Here is a 12,650-nt window from a genome sequence, read left to right on the forward strand (position 1 = left end):
ATTGAATGCAAGGCCTGCCCTGCACCAAAGTAACACGCACCCCAATAAGCCTTTGAGCCCACGTACTGGATGGCAACATGTAACCAAAGTTCCCATTATTATTAATTTGGTACTTCCATACTGTTTGCTTATGCATTGAATGCAAGGCCTGCCCTGCACCAAAGTTACTCGCACCACAACAACCCATTGAACAGACGTCCTGTATGGCCGCATGAAACCAAATCTTTTCCAACATATGCAGAGTAGAGTTCCAACACGTGGGGACATCACACACCAGTCGGTGAGCCAGAAGCTACAAACGCTGCTGTAGCACGGCAAGGGCAGCTGAAGCTGTAGCTGACTTTCTAAAATAGGCAGACAGGCAGCGTACTTTCACTAACAGATCCAGCAGCTCCGGATAACTTTTGAGAAACTGTTGAATGATGAGATTAAGCACATGGACCAGGCATGGTACGTGTGTGAGCTCATCTCCCCTCAGAGCCGCCACCAGGTTCTGGCCATTGTCACACACAACCATGCCTGGCTGTAGGTTCAGCGGTGTCATCCAAACATCTGACTGCTCTTTCAGAGCTGTCCACAACTCTTCAGCATTGTGAGGTTTGTCACCTAAGCAGATTGGCTTCAGCACAGCCTGTTGCCGCTTGGCTGAGGCAGTTCTGCAGTGCTTCCAGCTTCTGACTGATGTGCTTATTTCAGAGTTGGAGGCTGGAGAGGAGGAGTAGGTGCAGGAGCTGTAGACTGTGGGGAAACCCAGATTGACAAACTGTAAAGTGCTGCGGAATATGTTGGCGGTATATAAATAAAGATTATTATTATTATTGACGTAGGACCAAAAACTGCACCCTGTTGTGTCCTCAGAATTATTTACTGCATCACCTGCCCAGTACTACAACAGTTACCATCATTAACCCTATACTCCCTACCCGTCGAGAGCTTTGCTGCGCCACCATCGTCCCCAGTGGACCTGAACTGCAGCATCGGCAATTCCTTGCCAAACACCATGGGTGACGTCACAAATGAATCCCCTATAAACTTTTCCCCTTTGCATCATTTTTATTGCACACCCAGGGCCACGGAGTTGGGTCATGTGACTCCCCCAAAGAGCTCTCTGACCCGGTACCGAGTACCCCACGGCTCTGGTGGGCATCACACCTGTATGCCTTGCACTGATGTGTACTGTATATAGACACATACACTCCCCTGCCTACCTAGCACTGCAATCTATAGACCCCATAATTAGTCCTTAGAAGGACTGTTGGTTTAGCTGGATATGTGGACTCAACGATGGTAGACCCACACTAAGTAATAAATCCCCAAATCTGACCCTATCTCAGCAGCAGCTCTCCCTACACTGTCTGATTTCGGAGCTGAATGCGCCGAGCCGGGTGATGACAGGTCTCTTATACACCATTCCACAACTGTTCTAAGCCAGAATATGGCAAGAACCACTCAACTAAGTCCATAGAAATGACAGTACATAATTTCTTTAAGACAATAAGGTTAATTAATACAGAAAATTGCTGGCACCCGGAAGATATCCTTAAGTGTAGTCATGAAAACAAATCAGGTGCTATGATAAAACTGGCTTTCTTGAGGATTGTCCAAGGAAAGGAAGACCAAGAAATACTTCTACTGCAGAGGATAAATTCATCCTGTATCACGGCGGTAACTCACATGCCTCCTCGTCGCCCCTCTACTCACCGTGCGTTTTATTCCTGCATCAGCTTATCTGCCTCATGCTGCACTACTGCATTACTTATGGCATTTACTTAAGGTACCTTCACACTAAACGATGCTGCAGCGATATCGACAACGATGCCGATCGCTGCAGCGTCGCTGTGTGGTCGCTGGAGAGCTGTCACACAGACAGCTCTCCAGCGACCAACGATGCCGAAGTCCCCTGGTAACCAGGGTAAACATCGGGTTACTAAGCGCAGGGCCGCGCTTAGTAACCCGATGTTTACCCTGGTTACCAGTGTAAATGTAAAAAAACAAACACTACATACTTACATTCGCGTCCCCCGGCATCACTGCTGTGCTTTGCTTTCCGGCCGGCACTGACACACTCAGTGCAGGAAGCTCTGAGCAGCAGCGCGGACGCCGGGGGACGTGACAGACATCAGAGGGTGAGTATGTACTGTTTTTTTTTTTTTTACTTTTACAATGGTAACCAGGGTAAATATCGGGTTACTAAGCGCTTAGTAACCCGATATTTACCCTGGTTACCATTGTAAAACATTGCTGGCATCGTTGCTTTTGCTGTCAAACACGACGATACACGCCGATCTGACGACCAAATAAAGTTCTGAACTTTCAGCAACAACCAGCGATATCACAGCAGGATCCAGATAGCTGCTGCGTGTCAAACACAACGATATCGCTATCCAGGACGCTGCTGTCACGGATCGCTATCGTTATCGTTGTAAAGTCGCTTAGTGTGAAGGTACCTTAAAGGTACCTTCACACGAAGCGACGCTGCAGCGATAGCGACAACGATGCCGATCGCTGCAGCGTCGCTGTTTGATCGCTGGAGAGCTGTCACACAGACCGCTCTCCAGCGACCAACGATGCCGAGGTCCCCGGGTAACCAGGGTAAACATCGGGTTGCTAAGCGCAGGGCCGCGCTTAGTAACCCGATGTTTACCCTGGTTACCAGCGTAAAAGTTAAAAAAACAAACAGTACATGCTCACTTGCACGTCCCCCAGCGTCTGCTTCCTGACACTGACTGAGTGCCGGCCCTAACAGCCCAGCGGTGACGTCACCACTGTGCTTTCACTTTCACTTTAGGGCCGGCGCTCAGTAAGTGTCAGGAAGCAGACGCTGGGGGACGCATGTAAGTATGTGCTGTTTGTTTTTTTTACTTTTACGCTGGTAACCAGGGTAAACATCGGGTTACTAAGCGCGGCCCTGCGCTTGGTAACCCGATGTTTACCCTGGTTACCAGTGTAAAACATCGCTGGTATCGTTGCTTTTGCTTTCAAACACAACAATACACAGCGATCGGACGACCAAATAAAGTTCTGGACTTTAGTCAGCGACATCACAGCAGGATCCTGATCGCTGCTGCGTGTCAAACGAAATGATATCGCTAGCCAGGACGCTGCAACGTCACGGATCGCTAGCGATGTCGTTTCGTGTGAAGGTACCTTTAGACTTAGGGGGGCATGGCTGGTCTCTTTAGGAATTTCTCCCATCCAGCTTCTGCAGAGATTAGGTTACCTAGCCTATCCCCTTCTAACAGGGCCTTTATTTGGCAGCCCTACCTAACACTCCCTGCCCAAATGTTGGTTCCATTACATTTAGCACTCATTCATGTGTTCCACTTTGTTCTGTTTACTGTTACCCGGCCTATTTTACCTGTCCGTTTACTGATTCTGTGTTGCTTCACCTTACTTCGGACCGTCTGACCACGCTTTTGTCTAATCTCTCCATCAGAGGATCTAGCAAAAACCAGGTAGTTGCTTAGTTATACCCCTCGTGGGTAAGCCTGGTCTTTGGCGCAGTGTTCCACACCCACCAGCGTAACATTCTGCCTCAGAAACCACATGCAAATCGACGGCACCTCAGTTAACTGTTATCATGAACAGACATCAAGAAGGAGGCACATATCAATATTAACTGTATAACTGTCCAGAGGAGACTACAAGAAGGCCTTTATGGTCAAATTGCTGCAAAATAGGTACTACAGAGATTTGCAAACAAGGAAGACTTGTATACGTCAAGCCAAAGACTAGACATTAGACGGATATATGAACTGTGGTCTGGTGAGCCAAAATGTAAAATTTTAGATTTGTATAAACTTTTGACTGGTAATGTACAGTATATGCATATCGGACATAAAATAAACTGCAATAACATACTTGTACGGAATGTTGTATTGAAGAAGTGAATTCTTAATTTGTCGAACATAGGAGGAGGGAATTCGCATATGGACTTCTCTCCCAGCATGGATTGCTTCAGGAGTAACTGGCATCCACAGATCAAGCTGAAACAAAAATAGAATAATGCTTATTACATTTTTGCCATCTCTTAAAGGGGTTGCAGTTGGAGCAGCCCCCAAACGCAGGACAGCGGGGTACTCGGATCCGGGTCTCTCGGTTCTGAGGATGTCACGGTGGCCTGACTCGGTCCGTGGTCCTGCTAAGGGGCGCCCAATAACAGGTGTAGGTGGTGGTGTAGGTCGCAGTAAATAACGAGGACACAGGGTTGCAGTCTCTTTACCTCTTTACTGAAGGAATCCAGAGCACTGCTAACCGGGCTCGCTGAGACCGGCCGGTCCAAAGGCACATCCAGAGTTCCCTTTGCAGGTGGAAATCAGTGCCTACCTACTAGCGCCTGGGTGTTGTAGTACTTCCCTGCTGAGCACCACGGGATAGTCCTCACAACTGTCGTGTATGTTTCTGTTCTTTCTCTCCGTCCCCCAGATGGTTTGTATAGGATGCACCCGTATGACGGGGTAGGCCTGGAGTTATTTTATAGGGACCCTAGAGATGCCCCTCTCCCACAATTGCCTCCGTTGTCTTCATTAGGTGATTAGGGTGAGGCAGCCAACCTAAAATTAACTGCCCTGCCGTTGGTTTGAAGTAATGCGTAGAGCCCAATACTTCCTCTGCGTTCCGGCTACGTGCCTCAGTAGGATGTTGCCGATCTCGGGGCACGACTCCTACTGGTTCTATCGCCTTTGTGCTGTGATCTCGTTTCTCACTTCTCCACAATATACTTCGCTTCGTCCTTTCTTAAGATGCCGCTGCAATGAGGTGCAGGCACGGCTCCATAACAATCTGTCCTTTCGTTAGGCCTCTGTCAGGATCCCACCCCTGACAGGGACCCCCCTGGATCTTCCCAAGCAACGCTCTTCTCTCACTAGATGTTACCTGGGCAAAAACCCAGTCAGCTTCTGTCTAACTTCCTTTCCAACCCCCAGTTTTACCAGAGTGTGAGGAGTGGCCTAATACATAGAACCCTTTGCTCCCAATGGTGGCCGGAGTGTGAAGTGTAATGTTTGAGTGTGATACCTGGTCAGGTGAACTCCTTTAGTGCCATCAGACCTACCATCACTCCCCTTAGTACTGCAACGACCAGGACTCTGGGGCGCTGCACTCCCTTTTCACAAAAACTTTTTCCCCCATAGGTTCAGATAACTATAAAATAACCCTTAGGTTCACTTATCTGCCCCATGTGTTAGGTGTCAAGTTCCACTGCTTCACAGGGAAAATCTTGAACCGTGTCCTCTGCGGTCTCCCATTCTTCTCCAGCCACAGAGGAGCCCGCTCAGCAGAGACGTCAGACCCAGCGTCTTGCTCAAGCTTATGCTGCAAGTCTGGTTACTGCTGCCATCCCAGGTCCAGCTATTGTAACCAGCATTAGTCAGCGGTGAGCAGACGTTCCTGGGACCAAGTCCTGCATTTTGCCTACTGAGCATGCCCGTGGAACGACCTCTCATTGGAGGTCGGGTGTCTCATGCCCAAGTCCTCAAGCGGCTCAGATTGGACCACTGGCAAGGTCCCGGGAGGCTGCAACTATAAAAGGTTTGCATGGCCGCTCGGTCATGTATTAGGGTAAACTGAAATCGTGTGTGTGAATGTGTGTATGCTATTTGGTGAAAGCTCCTAATCATCCCCCTACCTAGCGTTGTTGTATGTGGTTGGGTGTTTGGAGCTGACTAGTGCCAGTTAAGTGCCATCCAGCACAAGGAACAATCTTACAGCATCAATTCAGCAGCATCCGCCAGTGCGGCGCCGTTCTCAGCTAGTGCGCTTTCCGGTCCCTAGCTAGGGCGGATAGTGGCATCTGCAAGAGCGGCGCTGCACGCACTCAGTCCGCTGAAGCTTTGTTAGTTTAGTTTTCTTCCTGGCACCGCAGTTGCGGCACCGAGCGCTGGGGGGTCTAGAGGGACTCTAACCCCATGTCCTTGGGGCAGAGTCATGTGACCAAACACTATCGTTCACTCTTCGGTATTTCGGCCCTGTGATGCAACAGGGTTCGCCTCCATACATACCAGGTGAAGTTAACCCGTGTGTATTTTCTATTATACCGCCATATACAATCCGCCATTACCGAGCAGCAGGTAATATCTCTGCACTGTGGACCTCGGGCTGCAAACTCACTTTATATCTTTCATTATATTCTTTTGTGCGTTTCCTCCAGCCCTAACACCATGTCTCCACCGCTGCCTCAGTCTCTGTTTGTGTGATATCACATTCACAGCACTGCAGCCAATCACTGATCTCAGATGGTCATGCCATCTACATCAGCAGAACTGTGGAGCTCAGTGGTTGAATCCAGCTCTGTCAGGATAACACCATCTCTGAAGTTAAACAACAGAGACCTTGGCAGCACTGGAGGCAATTAAAGCTTTTTGGTTTTTTTTCCAGGGAGCTGAGCCTATGGGAAAAGGAATTTTTGAAAGTGAGCTATCCCTTTGACAATATGCAGCAAGAGACATCATCATAGTGGAGCACCCCCAGACGCAGGGCAATAGGGTACTCGGTACTGGGTCCCTCTGTCTCGGTTCTGGGGATGTCACGGTGGCCCGACCAGGTCCGTGGCCCTGCTAAGGGGCGTCCAATTAAAGGTGTAGGTGGTGGTGGTTTAGGTTGCTGTAAATAACGAGGACAAAAGGTTGCAGTCTCTTTACCTTTTACTGTAGACTTCGGCATCCACAATCCAGAGCCCTGCTAACAGGGCTGGCTGAGACCGGCCGGTCCGAAGGCACATCCAGAGTTCCCTTTGCAGGTGGAAATCAGTAGCCTTCCTACTTGCGCCTGTGTGTTGTAGTACCTCCCTGCTGAGCACCACAGGATAGTCCTCACAACTCTTGTATCTGTTTCTGATGTTCTCTCTCTCCGTCCCCCAGTTTGGATAGGACGCACCCGTATGACGGGGTAGGCCTGGAGCTATTTTCTAGGGACCCTAGAGACGCCCCTTTCCCACAATTTGCCTCCGTTGTCTGCTTAGGTGAAAAGGTGAGACAGCCAACCTAAAGTCAACTGTCCTGCCGTGATTGAAGTAAAGTGTAGAGCCAGTACTCCCTCGGTGTTCCGGCTACGCGCCTCAGAAGGATGTTGCCACGATCTTAGGGCACGACTCCTCCCAGTATTATCTCCTTTGTTGCTGTGATCTCGTTTCTCACTTCTCCACAATATACTTCGCTTCTTGTCCTTTCTTAAGATACCGCCACAATGAAGTGCAGGCGTGGCTCCGTAACGATCTGTCTCTTGCTAGGCCTCTGTAAGGATCCCACCCCTGACAGGGACCCCCCTGAATCTTTCCCCGCAACACCCTCTCTCACTGGTTGTTGCCTTGGCAAAACCCAGTCAGCTTTCTCTCTAACTTCCTATCCAACCCCCAGTTTTACCAGAGTGTGAGGAGTGGCCTTATACATATGGAGCGGCCCCCAAACGCAGGGCAGCGGGGGTACTCGGTACCGGGTCTCTCTTGGTTTTGGGGATGTCACGGTGGCCTGACCCGGTCCGTGGCCCTGCTAAGGGGCGCCCAATTAAATATGTAGGTGACTGTGTAGGTTACAGTAAATGACGAGGACACAGGGTTGCAGTCTCTTTACCTCTTTACTGAAGGCTTCGGCATCCGCAATCGAGAGCACTGCTAACAGGGCTGGCTGAGACCGGCCGGTCCGAAGGCACATCCAGAGTTCCCTTTACAGGTGGAAATCAGTGGCCTTCCTACTTGCGCCTGTGTGTTGTAGTACTTCCCTGCTGAGCACCACGGGATAGTCCTCACAACTGTCGTGTATGTTTCTGTTCTTTCTCTCCACGTCCCCCAGATGATATGGATAGGACGCACCCGTATGACGGGGTAGGCCTGGAGTTATTTTATAGGGACCCTAGAGACGCCCCTCTCCCACAATTGCCTCCGTTGTCTTCGTTAGGTGTAAAGGTGAGACAGCCAACCTAAAGTTAACTGCCCTGCCGTAGTTCAAAGTAATGCGTAGAGCCTATTACTTCCTCGGCGTTCCGGCCGCCGGCTACGCGCCTCAGAAGGATGTTGCTGATCTTGAGGCATGACTCCTTCTGGTTCTATCTCCTTTGTGCTGTGATCCCGTTTCTCACTTCTCCACAATATGCTTCGCTTCGTGTTCTTTCTTAGGAGTCTGCCGCTATAAGGCACAGGCATGGCTTCGTAACGATCTGTCTGTGCTAGGCCGCTGTCAGGATCCCACCCCTGACAGGTCCTCTCGAACTCTCCCCAGCTACTTTCTCCCTAACTTCCTATCCAACCCCCAGTTTTACCCATGTGTGAGGAGTGGCCTAGTAGATAGGACCTTTTGCTTCCCCTGGTGGCCGGAGTGTGAAGTGTAATGTGACTGTGATACCTGGTCAGGTGAACTCCTTTAGTGCCATCAGACGTACCATTACTCCCCTTAACGGCGGAGCGACAATACTGCAGCGACCAGGACTCTGGGGCGCTGCAATAGCATTACACTGCAATCTGAACTGCTATTTATAATATCATTACAAGGTGTTTTCTGCAATTTAATACACGACTGTAGGTTAATGTTTTGAGGTTTTAATTAAGAAAGATATCATTGTGCATCAAATAGGAGGACAAATTAATCTCTGCATTTTAAAGTAGTTGCATTTTAAAGTAGTTGCTAAACATTGGTCTTTCAAACTTTCTATATATAGGTCTCTGTTGGTGAAGGGACATCATCATCATTTATTTAGCAATGTTTTTCCTATACCTACAGAAGACGTTACATACACACTGTACAACATACTATATAAACCTGTTTGCATATACTAATTTTAATCTTAATAATAAATGTGTCTTCTTTTCATTTCTCTAGTAAAAGGATCAATCTTGGAACATTAAAACTGACTCTTAAATGTAGTTATCTTATTATTCTTACCTGCCATTGGTTAGTGATTTCCTGTAGATATTGAGCCTGCTGGGCAGTCTGGGGAACTATCTTCAGGACTTCATCTCTATAGTAAAGAGAATTGATAACTAAAAATGGCAAGTGCACACGGTAATAAATGGGGCACCAGGGAGTATACCAGAGAGACTCGATCCATGCCAATGGCCTAATAAGGGATAGCGGATTTCCCTTTTCTTGTATTGGTGCTAAAGTTGTTTCCACCTCTGCCTTGTTCGTCATAAACCATCATCATGTCTCTACTCCACTCTATTTCTGAGTTCTAGTAAACTCTAGTTTTATTTTTTCCTTTTTTTTTTTTTACACTTTCAAAATCAAATTTTATTCTAGTCAGGTGGGGCAGTGATTTTGACGAAGTAGTCTTGCCTCTCTGCCCCCCATCTTGTAAGGACGCCCTTCTGTGTGCAATTTAAATAATTTATAAGGGCAATGTCAGTATCAGATCCTTGTAAATCGCGTGCACGCCCGGTTTCCTGCCTCCCTTGTAATGTGCAGTGATGTTGGGTATACCCTCCTTGCTTCATCAGTGCACTGCAGGGAGGCAGAATGGCGCATGCACATGTGAGATGTGCAAGAAACCGACAGTGATGGCATTCTTTCCCATCAAGTTAATCACACACAAAGGGCGTGATTACAAGATGAGCAGCTGTCCCAGTTTGGGGAAATGAACGCCCCGCCGGACTAGTACTGAGGCATTTGCGTAGCGTGGACACAGAATAAAACTTGATTTTGAAAGTAAATAAAAATCGCAACGTCACAAGAAGGAAGTTGCTTGGATGTATATTTATACACTGTTTCTCTGATGAACACTGTTTTTAACCTCATAATGAAAACATATTTTGGGAGTCATCAGTTGCTGTATAACGATATGCATTTTTATTATGATGATCTTGCAAGTATTCCTGTAAGATTAACAGCCTGTGCAAGACTGTATTTGGTAATGCAGAGGATGGAGAAAAATCTGATCTTATGGCTGGAGGAAAAGAGCCCCCTTGTACCAGCAGTGCATACTGTAGTATGGCCACCTGTATGTATTTTAAAACTATGGATAAAAATACATGAATATAAAAAGAGTAGATTACATTACATTAAAGCATATATATTTAAAGCTAAAAATGGCCGCATGCTTAAAGGGTTATACCCAACTTTCATCACTTAGAACCCAACCAATCCAGAGAATGGAACTGTGACATGCTTCATTAGACTTGACCAATGGCAAACTGGGCATTTAAAGGTCAACGTCTCTGAAATAGTGTGGGTGCCAGTGGTTGTAACTACAGTGATCTGCAAATTGATATCACCTTTGCCATAGATAAATGATAACTTTAATGTTGTAAATAGCTCTTTAAAGAGGTTCAAGTACTTTAATGAGCTTTCTCATTATACCTGGTAATAACTAATATCCCAGATAGACCCTTTATGGTATAATGGGGGTCATAAAGGTTAGATGGCTTTTATACTTGACTTGATGCTTAGGGTGTGCAGACTAGCATAGATTGTATTCCAAACAATAATTTATATCAATTATTTACAGAAAAGGATGCCACCTCCTTTCTATTATATATGACATTTCACAGCCCTGCATGAGTGTAAAGCCACAATTTATTGCAATAATTTGATCAAACTAAAAGATTCAACTGCCCACAATTATTCAGATACAATAGGAAAGATTTTTCATAACAATAAATTACTTTTCTGCATCAATAGGAAACATTGTGTGCACAATCTGACAAAATGTTTCAACATAAGCAATAAGGTGAGCATTGAAACAAGACTGCAGTTGAGTCGATACTCACCCATCATATTGCACCTTTACACCGAACCCTTTATGTAAAAAGGCACCAAGTAAGCAGATGATCAAGGGGACAGACTTCATCTTTCAGTAATGTTCTTGGCAAGTTTGGTGTAATACTTATTAATAACTAAGCCTGTAATGAACTTTGTCATGTAGATAATATTTACTATATTACTTAGGAATGGGAATTGCTGAAAATAAGCAATAAATGGATTGTTCCGTGACATAAGGGCCTTTCTCCTTATCTAGCACTGATTTGTAGGGTTGAGCGACTTTGACTTTTTTAGTGTCGAGTCGGGTTTCACGGAACTCGACTATCTCAAAAGTCGGGTCGAGTGAAATCGGCCGATTATCTCGTAAAGTCGGGATCGGCCGAAACACGAAACCCAATGCAAGTCAATGGGGCAGCATAGTCGGCAGTGAGTGGGGGCCAGGAAAACACCTAGAGTGGCCATTTTAATGCCAAAAACATCCATTCTTGTTAATGAAGCTTGTCAATCTTAATTCCCCTTATAATAATAGTTAGGCATTGGAAATTGGGGGGCATTTGGCTAAAGTTTTTTGGGGTAGGGCTGGTTCAAGTATTTTGTGGGCCCAGGAAATCTGAACCACGTCACGGCAGTGGCGCAGGGAGAGGTAAGTATTTCAATTTTGCAAGTGCTGTGATCCTGAGCAAGCAGGGGGGGCCCACTCTTTGGCATTGGCATTGGCACTGGCACAGGGCCCCTCAAAGTACGGCGGTGTGTTTGCACGGCGGGGGCGCCTCCCACCGGCAGCGACACTTTTGCGTACTCTGAGGGGCCCTGTGCCAGTGACGTCGCCAACGAGTATTCCCCCCCCACCTGATGAAGGAACCAGCACTTTCATCTGCACCTTCCTCTTTGTCCCCGTGTAAGGTGGTATAGTATGCGGGAAGGGGAACCTGACTTTCAGCAGGGACACATTCTGGCTGTGTAGCATGCAAGGGGAATGTAGTGGTCTGGGTCAATATACCAGCAGACTCATCTAGCAGTGGCTGGGCAATGGGCAGGATGAGGAGGAAACACAGATATAGGGCCAAAGAATAAAGTAGGCTAAATGCAGTTCAAAATTGGTAACAGGACTAAACAGGCGGCATTGCTTTGTTCAGTGGAGGAGCAAACCCAGGAGCAGCAGACACCGTTTTAAGGGCCCAACCACACTAGTAGGCCAAATACAGTTTAATATCTGCTACTATAGGCCGAAAGCCTAAAGACTGAAGCTCAGCTTTATACAGTGGAGGACAACACCAAGGAGCGGCACACACCGTTAGTAGGGCCCAACCAAGGTTGAAGGCCAAATGCAGTTTAATATCTGCTACTATAGGCCGAAAGCCTAAAGACTGAAGCTTAGCTTTATACAGTGGAGGACAACACCAGGGAGCGGCACACACCATTAGTAGGGCCCAACCAAAGTTGAAGGCCAAATGCAGTTTAATATCTGATACTATAGGCCGAAAGCCTAAAGACTGAAGCTCAGCTTTATATAGTGGAGGACAACACCAGGGAGCGGCACACACCGTTACTAGGCCCCAACCAAAGTAGTAGGGCAACTGCAGAGTTACATTTAAAAATACTTTGAGAGCCTGAAGGTTGAAGCTCAGACAAGGAAACCTGGAGGAGAACACCAAGGAGGAGGAGAACACCAAGGAGTGGCAGACACCGTTACTAGGCCCCAACCCAGGTAGCAGGGCAACTGCAGTGTTACATTTAAACATACTTTATGAGAGCCTGAAGGTTGAAGCTCAGACAAGGAAACCAGGAGGAGAACACCAAGGAGCGGCAGACACCGTTACTAGGCCCCAACCAAAGTAGTAGGGCAACTGCAGTGTTACATTTAAAAATACTTTATGAGAGCCTGAAGGTTGAAGCTCAGCTTTTTCAGTGGAGGACAACACCAGGGAGCGGCAGACACCGTTACTAGGCCCCAACCCAGGTAGC

The 12,650-nt window shown here is 47.3% G+C and overlaps 1 protein-coding gene across 1 annotated transcript in view; it reads right to left on the minus strand.

Annotated features, from left to right (window-relative positions):
- Positions 1 to 10,830, minus strand: part of LOC143786365 (carboxypeptidase O-like) — a 207,495-nt gene extending 196,665 nt beyond the window's left edge. Inside the window, exons 1-3 of the mRNA XM_077275701.1 lie at positions 10,694 to 10,830; positions 8,871 to 8,946; positions 3,862 to 3,986 (exon numbers count right to left, since the gene is read on the minus strand). Coding sequence (XP_077131816.1) covers positions 3,862 to 3,986; positions 8,871 to 8,946; positions 10,694 to 10,773 — 281 coding nt within the window. The 5' untranslated portion in view covers positions 10,774 to 10,830. The remainder of the gene's footprint in view (positions 1 to 3,861; positions 3,987 to 8,870; positions 8,947 to 10,693) is intronic.
- Positions 10,831 to 12,650: the final 1,820 nt, after the last annotated feature.

This window comes from Ranitomeya variabilis, chromosome 7 (genome assembly GCF_051348905.1).
Source record: "Ranitomeya variabilis isolate aRanVar5 chromosome 7, aRanVar5.hap1, whole genome shotgun sequence".
NCBI classification, from domain to species: Eukaryota; Metazoa; Chordata; class Amphibia; order Anura; family Dendrobatidae; genus Ranitomeya; species Ranitomeya variabilis.